Source organism: Miniopterus schreibersii (genome assembly GCF_964146895.1).
Source record: "Miniopterus schreibersii genome assembly, chromosome: 7".
NCBI lineage: Eukaryota > Metazoa > Chordata > Mammalia > Chiroptera > Miniopteridae > Miniopterus > Miniopterus schreibersii.
In genome coordinates, this window is record NC_138108.1 from 18,904,086 (window position 1) to 18,925,894 (window position 21,809).

The following is a 21,809-nucleotide window of genomic DNA, read 5'->3' on the forward strand; positions in this document are numbered from 1 at the left end:
CTTGGTGTGTTTGCGTGAATGTGTGAGGGCAAAGAATTCAGGAAACGAAGGCCAGAGCGTGGAGATTTGCATGGCAAGGAACTCAGTGTATTGACAAGTCATTTAAGGATTATCTGCAAGATGCTTGAGCTGGAAGGGGCCTTGCTCAGAGAAGGAAGTAAACTTCCTGCTTGGGTTGAGTAGTTTAGTGAGGAGGGGAGAGGCGGTGTGGGAAAAGGGGCTATTGAACCTGATTCCCAGGCCAGGTTCTTTTCACCAATAAAAAATGAAAGGTGAAAAATAACATCTTGTCCACTTGTCTTTATTACTTCTCTTCCTGGTGGTTTCTGGAGGCCAGAGGAGGAAAGAGGAAGTGGCAGAAGGGAGGGGATCACTGTCTCAGGTGAAGAAATGGCTTTTACTTCCTACACAGGTATATACTCTCAGAGCTGCCCTATGGCCTTTTATGAACCTAAATGTGCCTCTCAGTTTGGAATACTGGATCTGTACCAGACAGTAAGCATTACATTTTTTAAATGAAAAACATTAAAGAGATAATATCGCTTACAGTTAAATCTTAAATACTGGTGTATCCTATAAGAAATGTTGGCAATAAATGTATATACATTGTTCCTGATTTTTTTTGGTGAAGAAGGAAGAACTTTTGGTTTTCATCATCCTCTTGGACCCCTCCTCACCAGGATTGTGCTCACTGTTGCTTTTCAATGAGATTGTTTGAGAGTTGCTCCATCCATCCATCCATCCACCCACCCATCCATTTGACAAATGCTTGAGGCAGACCATGAGTCAAGGACAGGTCTAGGTGTCTTTGAAGATCCCACATTCTAGTGAAATTTACCTTTAGTTGCTGGTGAGGCTGATATCCATGATGAACCAGAGAATTAGTTTCATAGCCTCTCGTTAACTTGGATTAGTGAGTGTCTTAGGCTTTGCAATTGAGACCATGAAGCCCTTATGCAGAGGAAGGTTCATGGACCACCTTCTTCCACGTTCTCCAGCCTCTTTCTTTCACCACCCAATTGGGCAGCAGAGCCATATGTCCATTTCTTTGGTCCTGTTCTGAATGAGCTGTTCTCACTTTTCAGTCTTTACTTTTCTACTTCACAGCATTATGGTTCCTTAGAAGTCCAGTCCATTTGCCTGGTAGATGAGAACACTGATCCCAGGGAGGAAAGTCACTCAGCCAGAGTTCCTTGCTTACTTAACCTTTTATATGCAATAACTTTACTTTACTTTAACAATTATTTGTTATTGTTTATTTTCCCTTTCCATGCCCTTCATAAATTTGTTTATATTTATTGTCTTCTTAGATGTGTAATGAAAATTATACTAGTTATGTATTAGCTACAACATACACAGTGATTGTGGCAGGTCCTATTCCAAGCACTTGAACTCTCACACCCTCCTGTGTGGCAGGTTGTATTATCTCATTTTACAGATAAACAAACTGAGGCACAGAGGTGTTGAGTAACTTGCCCAATAGTGATGCCAGCTAGTAAGTCTTGTAACCTGAGTTTGGCCCCAGGCAGCCTGGCTCCAGGGCCAATACTCTTAGCCCTCTCTTCCACCTCCCTGTACACAGGGCCAGTTTTATCTCCTTAGCAGCGCAGTGGCACACCCACGCAGCCATCTTCAATACTTTGGGAAATTCCAGATCCCTCAAATTAAGTAAGTGTATAACCATCCATGTCAGGAAAAGTGGCTTAGGGCTTGGTTTTGGTATTTTTTGGCTGCCATCTTACGCAGTCTGAGGAGTAGGACAAACATTCCTCTTAGCACCCCCGCATTGACTTTCACATTCCACAGTGAAAGTTGAAAACTCTCTGTTTTGAAAATATCTTCTGGGATCACCAGCCACTAAATTGCATTTGCCACCGAGCACCCCAGTGGGATTTGAACCTGTCGTTCTTGGGAAATTCAAACTTTGTGTATGTTTGTACATTGTACATGTGTGCAATTGTTCTTTGGGGTAGAAGAAGCAATTATATATGTAAATATATTTTTATGGGGAGTAGGGAGCAGGATATATTAACCCAACTGAGAAGGATATCACATTGTTTCAGAAGGGAGTCAATGAAATGAGTTTGCTTTAAAAAAAAAAAAATCTCAGTAGCTTGACTCGGGCTGTGCAAGTGATTTAGGAGAGGAAGGGGAGATGATGTAATGGGTTCGGCATGTTCCCATCTTGGCCACTCTGTGCAAAGGGGCCCGGGAGTTCTGGGAGGGTGTGTACAAAGTTAACGGGAGCTGATGGGGGTGAGTAAGAGCAGGTTGTAAAACAGGATTAATCACCCCTTGTCAGACCTTTCCCTGTTACTGTGTTTTCAGTAATTTTGGTTTGAATGAAGGGCTCTCTAGCCAATTAATGTTTGTTTGTTTCCTTTGGCAAGACCTGTTGGGGGAAGGGATGAGATTGGTGAGTTTAAAATTTTTGTTTCGTTTTTGCGTTTTGGAAGAAGAGGCAAGTAATGTGTGTTTGGGTTTTTAATGAAATCTCCCCTGCCCCCCCACCCCACCCTCTTAAGAGGCAGGAGGAGGCAAGATATGGCCAGCTGGTGCCTTGAACTGACACAGGTGCAGAGGCTGTGGGGGGTGGGGAGCCAAGAATAATTACAGGTTTCTGAAGCATCAGGCCCTGCCTGACACAAGCACTCCCCGTGAAAAGTGCTCTTTATGGAAAATGAATGGTGAAGCTGAAAAACTGGCAGGGCCATCATTGTTCTTGGGAAGCCATCACTCCTTGGAGGGGTGGTGTGCTCCCAGGTCCCTGGGCTGTCATGACTTGCTAGGAGAGAGTGCCCTCCTCCCATGGCAAGGACTGATGGGCACTCTCATGCACAAGGATGGGTTTATCCTTTAGGAGTATCTCTTTTACATTTCTTTGTCTTCAACCTCACTTTCAGCCCAGACCTAGGTCTTTGCTCTAGTGTAGGGTGATTTTTCATTGACTCTTAAGGCATGAATTTAATTTTGTCTATGAAAGTGTAATGACCAAAGCAGGGACAGCTAATGAAACTTATTTTCAAGCTATAAAGTAATAAATGGGATTTCCTCCAGTGTGTGTCCAACTAAATAAGGCTTAGTTGGGACATAAGGCAATACCAGACTCAAGTATGTGAACCAGCTGTACATGAGCAGTGGTATCTCATGGCCACTCAGAAGACTGAATTTCGTTACAGTTCAAGTAACTGGCCAAGTAATAGTGAGTGAGTTGTCTTAAGGGCTGACGGAGGATAGGTGCAGCAATTGTGGGTAAAGGCCAGAGTGAGAGACTTCAAATTGGTATGCTCTGAAAAAGTAACATCTGGAAAAACAACCTTGGACCAAGATCCAAAGACCTCTGGATGCATGTGCCATCTTGTCCCTAGTGGACTTAATTTTAAGGATCGCAGACAGTATGAAGGAAGACAACACTTGCCCAAGTTGTTGGAGGAGTGGGGGGAGCCCAGTGTGTTCTTTCAAGGAGTACAAGACCTGGGCCCCATCTCTGCCCAGGTTACATGACTTTAAAACTCACTTTAACATTTAATTCAGATTTGAGTTATTTGGGGGATTTATTTTATACACTGTAACTAAGGAATCCTTGGAAGATGAAGGGGGTTTTTGAGGCCACTTATTTCAAAGACATCACCCTCTTCCCAGACTCTAATCTTGTCTCCTTCTTTCCCTACCTTCCCAAGAAAAATATGTATACAAACAAATATTTTCTATTATGTTGGAATGGTTTGGGGAAGAGAAACTCTGAAGAGACTTTGGTAGAAATTCTTGAACTTTCGTGTTTATTTGGAATTCAGTTAATTTTCACAGCATTATCTCTCAGAATTTACAGATTACTAGAAGGAAATATTTAATTTGGTTCCAGCAGCTGGTTGAAGTGATATACAGTGGAAAGGAATGAGATCTACCTGGTTCCAGTACCATGGTTATTTTGTGGAGTTCAGCAATTCTGAGAGTGATGTGTAATACTGCTGAACCTTTGGGGTGTGCCATTGATGTTTTGTTTTTAACCTAACAGCTAAAAAATGCAGTAAGAGATTTTCTCTTATCCCATATACTTGCTTACCCACATTTTCTAGACTAAAGTCATTCTCTCCTAACCTTCCACCCTAATCTCTGGCAGTGAAGGTCAAGAAAAAATAAATATTTATTTAAAATTTTTATAGGAATCACTTTCTAGATCTTACAGGGTTGATTGTGGTCACTGGTTCATATATCCTCACTGCCATGATCAGTGTTAGATTCTCATCTTAAACCTGCTTTGAAATGTTGAAACCTAAGAAGATGGGCAACAAAGTTCAAATGCTTGGTGTCTGAGGTTCTTCCATGGGCTTACTGAGTTACCAGTCATGGTACTTCTTTCTCCTCCTATAACACCTGACAAAAATGGTACCAAAACTCTCTGGCCATGTACTCTACTTCCTTTCCCATCTTTCAGTTCAGACCTAATTTTAAAAGACTAGAAATGTGTCAGAACCATTACATCATATCATCCTTGGGAGGGAAAATAAATCATACAGTTCCCATAAATACCAGTCTTTGCAGTCCTACAGAGGTTTCCAAGTTGGAGTCAGGGGTCAAAGAAACAAAGATTTTGCTAAAAGTATGACATATAAGCATATTTATAATAAGTTAGAAAAGGATGAGTATTTTAGAAGATTACTTTTAAAAAGAAGCCCAAATTACCTACTACCAGTGGTTTGTGTCGCTTGAAATTTTTACTCTGGGATGTATATGAAGATTTCAAAGCATAAAAGAATAATTAGGCTTTGAGACACTCCCAGGAGAAAGGTAAGAGATTCATCTCCCTGTTTCTGTACTTCAGACTCTCTGGGGACTGTGGCACCATGGTTAATAGCACGTGACAAAACCACACATAATAAATGTCAGGAAGGGGCTCCCATGGGCAGCCAACTGCAACTCACCTGTGTGTACAATTACCTGGGTGAGCATTCTTTCTGGGAACCCAAGTCCACCCCTTCCTCAGTGGAAAAAGCATCATCAGCATCATCACTGTCATTACTAGGTCAAGGTCTGATCTCAGAAGAAGCATGACTTTGCAAATTTCCATGAAGTGGGAAGCAATCTTTCTCCATAAATTTGCATCTGTGTTTCTTTCTCCAATTTGTTTTCTCTTTGCACTTTTAACTCTTGAATATTTTAGGTGAATGAAATAGGTGAAATAACTTAGGATTAAGCGCAGCTGGCTAAAGGCACCTCAAATGACTAATTATTGATTACAAACATAGGTAGCATTTTATTTCAATGACCCTGTATTATCCCAGGGGAAAAAAATAAGCAAAATGTACTTTCTTTTATTTATTTATTTTTTGACTCAATTATACATGATCCAAAGACTTCAAATAATTACTCGTAATGACAGAGTATTGAGTGGTAGCAAAAATATTGGACCAATGACTTTGTCTTCTGTTCAAATGAAAAGACACACATAAAAACTAGAACAGTTTGTGTTCTAAACAGTTAGTTTTAAAGGGATGTCATTGAGGAACCTGGACTAGAGTCTGCCCAAACCAAACATAGATATAATTACAGTGGTGTTGATAGAATGGGGTTGTGAGGTGATTCCAGCTCATTTTTTCAGAAAGTTCTAACTCTTATAACTCCACACCACTTCAGACACTGAGACAGCTCTGCCGTCCAAGATAACACAGGTACAAGTTTAGCTGTAAATGATTATTTTTATTGTTTGAAAACCCATGTGATATAACTACTATGATCATTGCTTTTAAAAGGAGATCATGATCTTAATAAACCAGATGTACCACCAGTTTATGGATTCTTAGATTCATTTTGGAGATACTGTTCAATTTTCCAGGATTGAGGAGGGGGTGGCTTTCAACACTTGGCAGTCAGCATATTTTCTTAACTCCATTTTTGCTAGGTCAGGCTTCTTGAAAGAAATAGACTGTATGTTGAACTTTGAATGAAAATGATTAGTGCAAGGGAAGGTGAAAGATTGTGTCAAGCATATGGGCATAACAGAAAGTGAAGAGAGGAAAAACAGGTAAAGGATACCCTGGGGAAATGGCAAAAGTTCTAGAGATGTTTGTAATCCTCACTGGCAAGTTTCTATTAATTTATGATGAGATAAGGACAGGCTGAACGAAAGTCATTTTGTAATCTTGGCATCATCAATTCCCCTATATGACCAAATTTCTTACGTATCTCTTGATCCCGTGAAAGTTAACTATGTCTTGCTAACAGCAAAGAGATTTGGTGAACTTAATTTGTGCTACAAGACATGGGGTATCCTGTTCTCCCTCAGCGTCTGACTTTGGAACATATCATAGAAGTAGTAGGCATGGCAGTAATAGGTTTGAATTTTTTTTTAAACTGGGTCCTGGATTAGCTCTTTTCTTAAACATATTTTAACAAGTAGTAAGGCTATGAACAAAATGGAGAAGGTATTTAAAAAGATTTCAAGTGATCATTTCAAAACTAATTTCATGTATTATATGTTAGGAAATAGGAGAAGAAACCATGCATTTCAAAGTTGAGGTATCAGAAGCCTTCAAAGAGCTCATCATCTGTGAGTCAGTAAGAAAATCACGTCCCACTGGGCACATTTCCTTCACATTGCTGACTCTAATGGATATTTGAGGGGGTAGAGGTTGAGCCAGTGACTTAAGCCTTTAGACATATTGTTAGGTGAGGCTGAGGGGATCCTCATTTCTCCAAGATGAGGTACCAGACATACATAATTTGTCATTAAATTGAGATCTGCCAGCTCCAATTTGGAGTGTGCTGTTTACACGGTCACTGGGACAGAGTAAATCTTTGGTTTTGGTGGATGAACAAATATTTGAACTCTGTATCCAAATTTACAATCTGGAGATACTCCTAGTTTGATGTTGGGTGTTTTCTTTTATTCTCTTTCTCTTTTGAAATTATTTAGACTGACAGAAAAGTTGCAAAAATAGAAAATAAAGTTCCCATATACACTTTGCTCGGCCTCACCTAATGTTACATAACTCTAGTACAACCATCAGAACCATGAAATTAACATTAGTACAATACCATTAACTAATCTATGTACCTTATTTGAAATACATATTTTCCCCTACCAACGTCCTTTTTAAAATCCAGGATCCACGCCAGGATTCATTGCATTTAGTTGTCATATCTTTTCAGTCTCCTTCAATCTGTGACAGCTTCTCAATGTTCCTTTTTCTTCATGACCTTGATACTTTTAAAGAATACTGGCTAGTTATTTTGTAAAAATGCCCCTCAATTTGGATTGGTCTGATGTGTTCTCCTGATTAGATGGAGGTTATGTATTTTTAGCAGGAATGACACAGAATAAGGTTGTGTCCTTGTCAGCCTATCATATCGGGGGTGCATGATATAAATGGGTCTTATTACTAGTGCTGCCAACTTTGATCATATGGTTAAGGTGGTACATGCCAGGTTTCTCTACTGTAAAATTATTAATTTTTGTCTTTGTAATTAATATTTTGTTGGGAGGTACACTTTGAGATTAGGCAAATATCTTGTTTCTCATTATATTTCCATCTACTAATTTTAACATTCATTGGTGATTCTTACCTTTATATAGTCATTATTACTTTGTTGTTTGCCTAATGGAAATTTTTTATTTCCATCATTCCTTCTATGTTTATTAATTGTAATTTTACTGTAACAAGGAGCTGACCCTTCTTTGTTTATTTATTCAATTATTTATATCACTATGGAGTCATAGATATTAATTTTATTCCATGGATTAGACTCTGTTATTGTCATTATTCATTTTTGTTGTTCATATTGTCCAGATTTGGTCACTCAGAGCAACTTCAAGTTGACTCCTGAGTCTCTTTGACATAGCACCATTACTTTATGAGCACTTCCTTACCTTCTGGTACCACAAGATATTCTAGGCTCATCTTTTCTATTCTTTGACCCAACCTTTGAATCAACTATTTCTTCAAGGAGTCCTTGTTTCGTTATTGGATAGCGATATTTAGAAACCAAGATCTCAGTGCCAGATGTGTTCATTGCTACTGGGGTGTCTTTGCTTGTAGATTCTTCCCATAGTCAAAGCTAGGCAATATATGTCTGTAGACTCATACATGCATATACACATTTATTTCTGTATATACCTCTGTGTGGGTGTATTAAAATCTATGTGTAAATGATACCTCAGATTCTAATTAAACATCATAGGCATTTCTTAAGGTAGTTCTTGTAATCATTAAAAAACAACACTGGAGACTAACTTTCTCTTCGCCTTAGAAATAATCTAACATTAAAACCCTCCTCATTCTTAACATTATAATCTCCAACACTCTTGATGAATTTCTGATTGACAGATCTCTATCTAAGCTTTATCTCTAGCAGATATTACAAAAAGTAGATTTCTCAAGACAAAAAATGTTCCACAATGATTTCATAGGGCTATCCAGCACATCCTAATGGGTACCCATGCTTCTGTAATTCTCAGATGGAACAAGAATGCCCTCTGTTAGATTGCAAGTGACAGCCTCTCTTCGGTGGTCCAGATTTTCCCACAGTTTAGTGATGGGAAGTATCTTCACACTTAGACTGTTAGTGTGACCATGTGCACCTGGGACTCAAACTAGGGCATACTGGATAGGTTACTTTTTAATCCTCCCAGAAGAATATGTAAATATGTTTAGATTATCTCAATTCCTCAGAACTCTGAATATGAAGAGTTATGAGCTTCCTGACAATCACAGCAATTTTTTAGTGTCTTTCAAATCTTTGAGCTACAAAGTATGTAAGAGGACATGGCATACAAAAGCTCTATCTACAGACAGTTGTGACTGGGGGTGTAAAATAGTACTTGCATGTGAGGCAGGGAACTGCCTCAAGTACTGCTTATAACCTGTAATTCAGCTGATTTTTACCTAGAACATACGTGTGTCTCAGAGGTCTGGTTCTGCCCTTTGGGCAAAGCTAAAGAAGCACAACAGTTGTGTTCCAGAACACAGGTATTAGTGGTTATTTCTAGGATTGCTAGCCTCAGCATGGTCCAGGACAGGGTGTCAGCAAATGATTTTTTTGTAGTGCAGAGTAGATTAGAATGATTAAAGTAGTGGTAAAGTTGATTTTATGTTTGTTTTGTGGACATTATGTACCTTTGGAGTGCCAGAAACTGTGCTTGGTGGATGATGGTTTAAGGGAGGTTTCAGGAGTGAGATCTTTTAATCCAGAAGTGAATTGACTGGAGCCAAAACTAAGGGTTTTAATACTGGAGAGAAGAAAAGTATAATTTCCAGCAATGATATGGAGAAAGGAAAGGGAAATTTTTGAGACATGGAATTCAGAAAAGGGGCAAGTGAGGATAATGCAGATTTCTAGACCTGAGACGGTGGTAGTGCTGTTTTCAAATATAAAGTGGTGGGAAGCTACTTGGCAAGGGCTACTTTTTAATTAGTAAGTAAAGTAGAATCAAAGGTACTTTTCCAATAAGCTTTCCTTGATTAATACCTCCACATTATAGAGTGTAGAATTCCTTGCCCATTCATCTCCTAGGAACTTACAACCACACTTTACTATGTTACTTGCTATCACCTTGCTTTGTAAACTCATGCCGTTTTTAGTTTGTAATTGTTTATTCTGTTCCTACATCACATGGACCTATTACTGTCTTCTCCTTCTAACACATAGAGAACCTTGCACCTTGCTGTGAACACAGTAGTTGAATGAACACTTGTGACATGAGTGTTGAATGAAGATTGGAACCAGTCATTAGTTTATACTATTAAAAACCAACAGTGAGACCCAAAGGTGATTCATAGCTAAAATTCAGTTTTTCTTACTCAGTAATGCAGAGTTTTACCAAAGGCTGGTTACAGAACCAATCTTTTGAAATGTCACCACAATAAAATCTTTGACAGATACAACACAACTAGCTATATCATTAAAATATATTCTTAACAGAATAAAAGACTAGAATCAGAAGATTGGTTGAAAACATAGAAGCTCTACGGAGGCAGTAAATTAGGAGCTAGTCACATTTAAATTTGCCATCAGTATTTCTTTGTTGAAGTACAGAAGTTAGGACAAATTGAGCTGGTATAAGTTAGCACCATGGTTTTATACAAAATCTGAAAGAGTAGGATTTTTAAGTGAGGAGAGCTTTTTATTTATTTATTTATTTATTTATTTATTTATTTATTTAAATATATCTTTATTGATTTCTGAGAGAGGAAGGGAGAGGGAGAGAGAGAGATAGAAACACCAGTGATGAGAGTCATTGATCGGCTGCAGCCTGCAACCCAGGCACTGTGCCCTGACCGGGAATCGAACCCCGATCTCCTGGATCCTAGGTCGATGCTCAACGAGGAGAGCTTTTAGATCAGAAATTTAAATACCCATTTTTTCCACAAAAGTGCTTCCACCATCTTACAAAGACTTATGTACACCACGGATGAAGATTTGTTGAAACTCTGACCTTCTGTTCCTTTTTCTCTATTTCTTTACCAGATGAGAGCTTTATGTTGAAATTGGATTGGGTTTTATCTTTGACAGGTCAAATAGCTATGTTTGAACTTATTGCAATGTTAAACCATTGCAATGGGCACATGCTCCTTGCTACAGAATATGTAGCAATTGTATTTTGAATAACTTACTATAAACAATGGGGGGCAGTTGTCTTGTACATCAAACGTGTTATAAAGGCATTCTTTTAGAACAATACTCATTCCTGATGGTTGGGGAGTCCACGCCCAAGCCAGGGCTTGATGTTGGCTGCTGTGCCTTAGGTCAGTTTGGGTGGGCATACTTTGTCCTTCAGAGAAAGTTGGAAAATTGGCTTAGTTTTGTGATTTGCTCATGTACTTAAGAAATGAAGTTGCCCTGGGGAGTCTTGTCTTGGTATGAAAACCTTGTTTGATTCCATTGCTTCATGCTTAGATGGGAACTCTTAGGGATACCTGCTGAATTGGATTGTGGGGCAGGAGGTCAATTTAACATTGAATGTTCTCTGGGACCCTGGTGGTGTGAGCTAGCCCTTCCGGGCCTCTAGTTTCCCATCAGTTCTGGTAGTTGAACTCATATGATGTGGCCTTAGGAACCCTTCAGGAGCGTTCAAGGAGTAAATAACAAGGTCACAGGTCTCAGCAGGAGAATTGCACCTCCCAGCCCTGAGGCCCTGATGGGATGTGCCTTCCTGAGCCCCCCCCCCCCCCCCAGCACCCGGCCTCGCTGTTCTCTGCCTCTGATAGCTGTTTCTTCCCCTCTGCAGACATGCCTTGAATTGGAACGCTACCTGCAGACGGAGCCCCGGAGGATCTCGGAGACCTTCGGCGAGGACTTGGACTGCTTCCTGCGCGCCTCGCCGCCCCCCTGCATCGAGGACAGCCTCCGCCGCCTCGACCCCCTGCTGCTCCCGGTGGAGGCGGCCATCTGCGAGAAGAGCTCGGCCGTGGACATTTTGCTCTCTCGGGACAAGTTGCTCTCGGAGACCTGCCTCAGTCTCCAGCCAACCAGCTCTTCTCTAGACAGCTACACAGCCGTCAACCAGGCCCAGCTCAACGCAGTGACCTCATTAACGCCCCCCTCATCCCCTGAGCTCAGCCGCCATCTGGTCAAAACCTCACAGACCCTCTCAGCCGTGGATGGCACAGTGACGTTGAAACTGGTGGCCAAGAAGGCTGCGCTCAGCTCGGTCAAGGTGGGAGGGGTGGCAACAGCAGCAGCGGCCGTGGCGGCAGCTGGGACAGTTAAGAGTGGACAGAGCGACAGTGAGCAAGGAGGGGTAGGGGCTGAGGCATGCCCCGAAAACAAGAAGAGGGTTCACCGCTGTCAGTTTAACGGGTGCCGGAAAGTTTATACAAAAAGCTCCCACTTAAAGGCCCACCAGAGGACTCACACAGGTAGTGGTACAAGTTGGCCGCACGTGATTTCTTCTTTTTTCCCCTCCTTTAGCCTCCTGGTGGGAAGGGCTTCTCTGTGTTCCAAGAAGTGACATCCTTGCCAACTAGGAGGTGACAGAGAGGCAGGAGGGCCTGGGTGGGGATGCAGATGACTCACTTGTTACCTTAAGATCTCCAGATGCCCTGAGCACGGGACACGGGTTTGTCTCTCCCTGTTTGTGAGATGGGTTCAGAGGCAGGGCCACCCACAGCATAGGATCAGACAGTTCCGAGGATGCCTGAATGGGGGCTCTGGTAGTGTGACTCACGGCCCTCCGTGATACATGCACTTGTCACTTTCTGACACTTTTCATTGTTTCTGAGTGTAGTTCTGCAGTTGTTATCAGCACTGCAATCCGAGGAGGTACATTTGAAAGAATTCAGTTAGACAAGGTAGCCGGGGTGTCCCCATTGCCAGCATCCCTGATTTTTCATCAAAGTCACCAACAGCAGGAGGGTTTCAGAGTTCATTAGATGCGATCATTCTATAATTAATTGGCATCTCCGCTTTTGCATTGTTCTCTGGCGCATGCTTTATGGAGAGATGGCAGAATGGCTTTTTAATGAGCTTGTTACTGAGGAGTTGCTGAAGTGATTACGTTGCTATGTGTGTGGTAGGGGCTGGTGGGGTCCGACGGGGACTGTATGTTTTCCTCCGGACTTTTGTAATGACTCCTAGGAATCATACTGATCTTTGGCGCAATGGGATAATTTGGAAGAGTGGGATTTACAGAGAAAAGGCTGAGATTGGCATTTTCCTTGAAACTGGTCTTTAGTTTTCTGCTTTGAGATGGAAGCTTAGGGCTGGTGCCTCTTCTTGGTCTTAGCATCCTAGGAGCAATTACTGTCATTGGTGGGTTTTAAATGAATCCCTGACAGTGTATTGCCTGTTTGGTTTTCGCCTACTGCTTGCACAGTACAAGCTGAATAGGGAAAATTCCAAAAGTATAAGCAGCAGAAGAGGAGTATTGTTAGAGAGAAGTGGGTGATGCTCTAAGCTCGGAGGTATCTGGGGAGAGTTCTTTTTGGTTCACTGCTTGTCTTTCTGGTGCTCTTTGGTGGTTTGCGGACTGTGTCACCAAGGAAATGTTAAGTGCAAAGTTCATTGGCTGGAGGAGCAGAAAACCTGGGTTCTAGTTTTAACTCGCCACTAACTAGCTCTGTGACCTTGACCTTGAGTGTGTCCCTTTACCTCACTGGGCCTCATTGTCCACATCTGTCATATAATCTGGCTCTTAAAGCCCCTTTCAGCTCTACTCTTCTGGAGTCTGTGAAATGCCTTTGTTCAGTACAGAGGAACTTTCCTGAAGTAGGGATGTGTAACATGTGACTGGAAGAAATCACCATTTTGAACCACAGCCATTCCCATGGGAGGCTGAGGACCCACACTGCTTCCTCACAGCACAGGACTTAGGCATGTACTTCTCTGATTCTGAACTAATTCCCTTGTGGCTTTTGCTTGGTTCATGGGAAGGTCTCCCAACATAATGTTTGAGTCCTGTGGCTCAGGTGCAGAGTCCCACTCACGGTTACCCGTCAGAGTTTGGGTTCAAGTTCTCCACTCCACACACACCAAAACTAATGCTCCCTATTGTCAGCGTTATTTCCTCTGATGTTGTCGTGAAGGCCATTTCTTTCTCAAGTCAATTAGTAAAGTTATGACAAGACATTGCTGTGTTCCAGGCTCCAGTCGTGACTCATCTCCCGCTCCCCACAGGAAACCAGAGAAAGCAGGATGAAGCGAGAATGTTGGGTTTTGTTAGGGATATGGAATTGATGACGATGGACATATTCCTGAATGATTCACATGAAGACAGGCTACGTCCTGCCTAGCATGGTGGTTGGATAGCTCTGGGGAAGCAGAGGTTCCTTTTTAGGGGGAGCCCAGAGCATTTTCTTCCTTTTCTTATCCCTTCTTCCCAATAGATGTGTTAGGATAGCTTTTTGGAGTGATGTGCTGTTTGGTGCATTGTTTGGTGCATTGTGTACTCAGTAATTATCAAGGTGGAGCTCATGATGTTCCCCAGCACCTATACTTGCTCTGTACGTGGCGGACTGCAGTGGAAAGACTCCACAGGAGATTCACTCAGGGAGGCACCATGCATTAGTGGAAAGGCAGCATTGCGTAATGGGTGAGAGCTGGGCTTTACAGGCAGGTGGACTTGGGTTAGAGCTCTGGCTCTCTGACTCTTTTTAGATCTATGACCTGGATAAGTTATTTATCTTTACCAAGTCTCATTTTCCTCATCTGTAAAATAGGGGCAATTGTGTTTACCTCCTAGATTGTTTTGAAGATTAAATGAGAAACTATATGTAAAACACTTGTAAGAGCTTATTGAGTGATAGCACAGGGTTAGTTGTAGTTAGTACTGTTGCTGTTGATTAGTGATGGATTTCATGAAAAGAAAAGAAACAATTTAATGTAAACTAGCAAAAGCCACTTAGCCAAAGTTAAATACCAGCAAAAACAAGAAGCTTTTCTGTCCTCACTCCTGCACTTTCAGGGTGCAGGTGACTATGTTCATGGACACCAGTTGTGGAGGGTGGGACTGGACGTGCAAGCATTGGCCATGGACGTTAACACTAACGTAGACCAGGGCTTTTCTAAGACCACACAGGAAGCCATCACCTTGCACCCTTAGAGCCAAGCATGGAGGGAAGAGTAGGTGCTATGAGAAAGAGAAACGGACAGGAGGGAGGCAGAGGTGGGGATGAAGGATGGGGAGAGGGAGTATGAATTAATTTAGATTAAATGGATGAAAATCAGAAGTATTTATTTGGAATTGGTGTGAATGGGGCACATGGGGAACTGAAAACAAAGGTGATAATTTATGTGGTGTGGATGAACTAAGAATAATGAAAAAAGCATGAAGGATGGAATCAAATTAAGTGCAGACATATCAAGGAAATGGACTAGTAAAAGCTTGAGGGCAAAGGTATATGGTGATGGGAATTCAAGAAGAGTCTGCTGATACAGTGTGTGGACGGAAGAGAGCTACTGACCAAATGTTGAAAGAAAGTTTTAAAAAATGGGTTCTGGTTGGATTCGGGCAAGCTGTTTTAACACAGGGCTCACTTTAATTCAGTGAAAATATTTCCTTATCTTTCAGTTGGGGAAGTGTTTTGGGACAGAAAAAAAAATGAGAAAACCATCTAGGAGAAAGAGGGGAAATACTGGCATTTTGTTCTCTAGAGTTATAGAGAACTTTCTCTTCTATATGTTCATATGTTGAAAAAGAGACAGTTACAAAAATGAGATAAAATAAAATGTGTGGGTTTCTGTCTCTGCATAAGAAAGAAAAGACTTTGTTGGTAAGGTAAGATTGCTTGCACTGAGGAATTTTTAAAGCGTTACTCATGTAATCTTTATATACATAGAATTTAGAATTTACTGAGCTGGTAAAGGTACGCTTCCCCCCACCCCACACCTTTGGGCTGTTTTTTGAGGATGCCGAAATCCTTTAAACTTTTTGCCTTGGAGGGTGTTAGGCAATGAGATGATTTTTTTTCAGGTAGCAGATGTTCAAGTTGGTAGCTATGGCACGAATACTGGTTAGCCAAGGAGGTGAAGCTATGGGTGGGGGACCCAAGGGGTGGAGTTGGTGGGAGAAGATGAGGCAGGGACTGGGACAAAGGGAGCATTGTGAAGTAGCAGGATCTCAGTGAAAGGGAGCATATAAAAATGGACATATGGTTTATTCATGGGAAGAGCACTGAGTGCTGGCACGAGTGTAAAAATGTCCTCTAGCAGCCAAGCCACTACAGACCTTTCTCTCCTGCTCTCTTTTCTGGTCTGTGTATAATATATTTCTCTTTCTCAGTAATTCAATGATTATAATCATAATTTTATCCATCTTCTTGGAGTCAGCTAAATAATCCTTTGTATTTTGATGCAGGAGAAACCTTTACTTTCAGTTTTGTAAAAACTGCTCCATTACGCTCATTTTTAGCAAAAATCAGTTTGTTAAAATGTTAGTAGATTCTATGCAAGAAGAAAAAGAATTATTTTTCACATTTCTTCTTGATCACGTCTGAGATGAAAAAAGCCTGTGATTGAAATGATGCTTTGTGATAAATGAGCAGACTTTTCTAGTATGAAAATTCATATAAAAGCTTGTTCACATTTACACAAGTAAGAAGGAGTCATGTTGGTAAAGTCAGGACAAAGGCCATCAATGAAATCTTTGGGTGTTGGTCACAGAGGAGAGAGAAAAGAGGCCCCGTTCTCACGTGCTATTTGGAGGGCCCTCTCTTCGGACGGGTTGCTTTAGTCTAATCCTTGGGTGGTGATGAGGACCTTCTAGATTTTGCAATGAAAGATGTAAAGGGATGTTTTCAGGTAGAAAGGTAATACAAGTGTGCAATTAGGATTTTAGATCTGCTTTGGGGCAGGTCATAAAGAATCAAGATGTGGTACAATCTCTAAGTTTAATTAAGATTGAGGGAAACAGTTTGTTTTTAAATGAAAAGGTGTCTAAAAATATTATAAACAAAAAGATGAGTGTTGTGTTTAAGGGGCAAACAAAGTGCTTATCTTATACATATAATGAAAGTTCTTTAAAGTTGAAATATATTAATTTTACTTATTCAGCAAATATAAAGCACTTGCTGTGCATTTCTTGAAGTCTTCTACAAATAGTAACCCTTTTAGCCCTTGAATTAATAGGTACTATTAATGACATAGGTACTATTTTTATTTCATAAATGAGGAAAATGAGAGGTCAAGAAACTTCTCCAACTTCACATAGCTCCTAGGTGGCCAGTCCAGGATTCTAACGCAACACTGTTGCTCCAGTCTAAGCTCTTTTATGGTAGCTAATGAGGGAAAAAGAAGTCAGGTAGATCGGTTATTTGACTTCTCTACTTCAAACAAAGTGCTTCTCTTGTACATATCTTCAAAAAGAAGTCAAGAAGTCAGGTAGATGGGTTATTTTTTTTTTAATAACCCATTAGTAAGAGGAAATGAGAAACATAGTTTAGATACAAATTGACAGTGAAAACTACTCTAAGTATCTACTAAATAGATAAAAGTTGGAAGGGTTTTTAAAACATAGTGCCTCATCAAGTGACTAAGACCCAGAACAAGGAAATGACAAAGGAGTGGTTTTTCATTTCCAGGCCCATTATTGCTGCTACTATAGCTGCTATTATTGTGGTCATGACTATTAAACCATTTTTTTAACCTTAGGATTAAAGAGACTTTCTTGTTAGAGTCCCAATACACTCATTAAAATAACAAATGTTAACACTCTATACCTGTGAAATAAGAAAGGCAAACATTATCACATATAGGGGAAACTGAGGACCAAAACTATGAAAATATCTTAGCTCAGGTTATACAACGTACCATGGGCAGAATTAAAATGTGACCAATATCTCCTGTCCCTTGGGCTTGCATCCTGTTTAATAGATCATCTTGCTTCTTACTTGCTTTGTTCATTCAGTCATTCCATAAACGGATGTTAAGTTACCATAGGTCAAGCGCTGTGCCTCGGAAGGACAGCAGAGGAGAAAGGAAAGGCAGTTTATAATGGGGGCGCTAAAGGAAGACAGAGCATTAACTGGGGGGGGGGCTCCTGTCAGTGGTCAGAAGCAGCATGGATGAGTTGGAGATAAAAAGTCGCTTTTTCTCATTCTGGACAGGGTGTTTATTGATGCTGTTCATGTTTTTAAATGATGCTGATGAGATAATACACTAATTTATATAAATAGAAGCCCTAATTCAAGGTCAGGCGTATCAGCAGGACAAAATTAAATACCTCAGTCTAGAACTCCAGGGGGCCCATCGACCACTTTCAACCTCCTTGGTGCTATAGATAAGAATTCTTTGAATTTATACAATAGCAACTGAAATAGGGCAATTTTAAGACATTAAAGGGCCTTTTTAATATTCTGAGACACATGGCTGCTAATGTTTATCCATGTGTTGAGGCAGAAACTCATTAAACCCCTGTTATGGGATGGAAACTAGAATAAGGGTTAACTGTTCAGTTCACAAAGTAAAGAGAGTTTAATAGGGGCATTTGATATCTTGGATTTAGCATATTTAAGAGAAAGAGTTTGTAAAGAAGGAATGTGAATGAGTTGGTAGAAAACAGTCGATGGGAGCATTTTATGATTCAGAAAATCTTTGGGTTTCACCACATGATAATTTAGCAATATGCTAGCCCTTAACAAGTATGGAGATAAATTTAGGTAAATATATATTGGGTAGAATATCTTAAACTCAGCATATACACAGCAAGCATATTTATTTTATCATTATAATATGGTAATAAATGTAGGCTTTGTGAGATGCTTATTCCCGATGTCCTTTTAATGGATAATTAGTAGTCACAAAGTAAATAAACATGTTAAAATAAGAATGGAGAAGAAAATAAAGGCATGAAATTAATACATATTTCATCATACACTATTTATTGAAAACCCACTATATGAGACACTATCCTTTCCCCCATCTCCGAGGACTTTGCTTTTTGATGCAAAAGCCTGAAATACATTTTCACCAAGTCATTATATTTGGAAACTGATCTCAAAAGAGAATAGAGCTTGGATTGGGTGTGGGAGGTAGGAAGGAGGGAAGAGAATAGAGAAATTTCATTTCAGAAAAGGCAGTGGAACTAACAGAATTTTATAAATTTGAGGAATTAGAGGTTAAGTCATCTTTCTTTGATAGAGAAGAGAAAAGGAGAGTCATGAGAAGTCTGTACAATTGAAGGAATGACATTGGGAAGGCCAGTGTGAACTTTAAAGAAAACTGTTCCCTTTAATAACTAGATAAAGTACAGAAGCATTTCTATTATAATAAGAATGTTAAAGACCATGATGATCATGGCTATTCTGTACATACTATATTAGGAGGTTTGAGGAAAGTTAAATGGAGCTTTGTAAAGAGTGCAAGCTAAGATGATATAAAAATTAATTGGTAGTAGGCAATATTTTTTTATGTCTCCTGCAGTTGAAACATTAATGGAGTAATTTTGTTTGAATCAGAAAAAAGAGGCACTTAAGAAAATCATGTAAAAATAAAAGCAAAAACAAAAAATAGCAACGACCTTTCCGTATAAAACTTTGTAATAATTCCTTTTTTTAATTTATTTTTTAAGAAAGATTTTTTTTTTTTTTCATTTTTAAAATTGATTTTAGAGAGAAGAAGGGAGGGAGGGAGAGAGAAAGAGAGAGAAACATTAGTGTGTGAGAGAAGCATTGACTGGTTGCCTCCTGCACATGCCCCGACCGGGGAATCAAACCCAAAACTTGGGTATGTGCCCTGACCAGGAATCAAACCTGCCACCTTTTGGTATACTGGATGACGCTCCAACCAACTGAGTCACACCGGCCTGTAATAATTCTTTTTAAAAAATTAGTTAAGCCCGGCCGGGCGTGGCTCAGTGGTTGAGCATTGACCTAGGATCTAGGAGATCGTGGTTCGATTCCAGGCACACGCCCGGGATGTGGGCTCATCCCCAGTCAGGGGCGCGCAGGAGGCAGCCGATCAATGACTCTCATCATTGATGTTTCAATCCTCTCTCCCTCTCCCTTCCTCCCTCTGAAATCAATAAAGATATTTTAAAAAAAAAAAAATAGTTAAAATATAAGAACAGGTTAAAAAAATTGTAAAATGGTGTATTTTTCTTGGAAAAATATTCAGTTTGAATTTAGTAGAAATTACAGTTAAAGCCTTGAAAATGGATCATGAGAAAATATAGTTTTCATGTAAGTTAGTTCTGATAAGTGATCCAGCCTACCATGGGCGTATGTGTAATGGGACTCAACTCTGCCAGGCTACTCAGGTACCAATGGAGAGATCCTGGCTCTTTCTAACCAGACAACTTCGATTTGTCCCCGCCCTAGTGGAGGTGAAGTGTATAGTCCCGGGCAAACCTGTTTCTGAAATTTGAGTTCCTTCCTTTGCCATGCCCCACCTTACACCTGATGTCTTCCTGCACTGAACCCCTTCCTGCCCCTGAAGGCTTCCTTTACCCTCCTTTACATCAGAAATGATCTAGTAGTAATACACAGTGGATTGCACATCCATCAACCAGTATAAAACACTGAAATCTTTCATTATTATTATTTTTCATGTTCACACGTGGGAGACTGTTAATGGAATTTCAGGAATCTGCAAGCAAGTAGGAGACCAGCGGGGGGCGGGGTTGGAAGCTCGAGCAGCATGCACCGCCTCTATTCCCATCCTGTCCCCCTTCCACTACTACATTTTCTTCATTTTCTAAGAGTAACTTCTTTCAACCATTAAAAAAATATATATATTATCATGGCAGTCATTAAGCTAAATGTTAGCAGAAGCAAGACCATTCAAAGTAATCAAAAGTTAGTGACTTTTGAATGTGCTGGTTACTTGGCCAGCTAACGATGGCGTAGCTCCCCATCCTGCACTGTTCGCATGGTCAGTCGCCAGGGTCAGGGCCTGACTAGCTTATATAACGGAGGTCCAGCCACTTAAATTATTTAAGAGTATCTGTGGTCAGAATAAGTTTTTCATGGTCTGTTCTATATTTCTGTTCACCCTATCTTCTCCTTTGTCCTCTGTGTTTATTGACTTGGGGACTGACCCAGGATTGGACCTCATAAGCTTTTAGGGATGGAAGACCAGTGTTTCCCATTACCAGTTCCTGGTCCAGCGTTGCCCCAAACCAGGCCTACTTGGAAGACACCCTTCCTTTTGAACTCTGCATCTTTTCTTTCCTTCAAAGGTTAGACCCCCTTTTCATTTTGTTTGCAAAATAAAATGCATTTATAATTTAAAAGTTATTTATTATTATAAACCACTCATCTGGTATAAGACATAACTTAGTGGGGTTTTTTTGTGTTGTTTCTACCTTCAGAATGTATCCTCCTTCCATTACTGTAACTGACATTTAATTTATGGAATTCAGTAAAGTAAAACAGTACTTACTACACATACTGTTTCTGGGCAAACAATGTAAAATTTTTTTAAATCTCAAGTTTGTTGGGATAGAATAGTTTCAACCATTTCACTAGGTGAGCTCAAGTGGATTAAGAGCCATCAATCCTTTCTTTGTGGACAGGAAGCCAGAAGCCATCCTCAGTTGAGAAAGTTCTTTTCCTTCATGGTAGAGTATTGCCCAGTTAGGTGTGTTATGGTGTGTAATGTCTTCCTCTAGAGCCCTTGCTGTTTCTGTATCAAGGAGATTTTGTAAGAAGGACTATAGATTTTTCCAATATTAAAGCCACTGTCAGGTAAGAGAGGTTCTAGGAGTCTCATGTAGAATTATATCACCTGTGCCCTGATAAGTAGGACCCAAGAAAAAGGTCGAGTCTGGTCCATATTCTAGTATGTACAAGAATAGCAAAATAAAGTAGGAAATATTTTAGAATAGCTGTGCGGTTGTCCTGTTTAAAAGTTGTCTGTCTTCATTTGCGTGATTTAATGTCACCTCACTGGAACTCATTACTGTGATTAGGAACTTATAACATGGTGTTTGAATCCCCATACTACAAGATATACACACTTTTCACCCATACTCAACTTCTATTGTAGAAAGGAAATTATTATTCTTATTGAATTCTCAGTGGGTCTTGAGCCTATTGAAACTAGTATTTTAAAAAGAGCAACAAAAGGTACATCTTCCTTCTCTGATATAGGTAATAGGACATTTTATGTTCCTAGTGTTCAGCAGAGAGTGTAAAAAAATCAATATGAATAAATTCTAGTACACCAAATTCAGCCTATTTGAAAATGTGGTGAATGGCAAAACAACAGAATGCATTATTAAATATTTTTTGGTTCACCCACATGTAAATATTAGCATGTAAAAAAGGTACCATAGGCTACTTAGAAATTTAGGCAGAAGGCAATTTGTTGGCTTTTTTGTTTTTTTCATTCTTTGTTGTTGTTGTTTAGTGTCTCAAAGCTTACAACTAATCTGAATT

The 21,809-nt window shown here is 40.1% G+C and overlaps 1 protein-coding gene across 4 annotated transcripts in view; it reads left to right on the forward strand.

Annotated features, from left to right (window-relative positions):
* The window catches only part of KLF7 (KLF transcription factor 7), an 82,385-nt gene that overhangs the window by 27,756 nt on the left and 32,820 nt on the right, over positions 1-21,809 (forward strand). For 3 of the 4 annotated variants that reach the window (XM_081141787.1, XM_081141785.1, XM_081141786.1), the window contains one exon: positions 11,225-11,855. In XM_081141787.1, coding sequence (XP_080997913.1) covers positions 11,225-11,855 — 631 coding nt within the window. The remainder of the gene's footprint in view (positions 1-11,224; positions 11,856-21,809) is intronic. The other variant, XM_081141788.1, reaches the window with a different exon arrangement.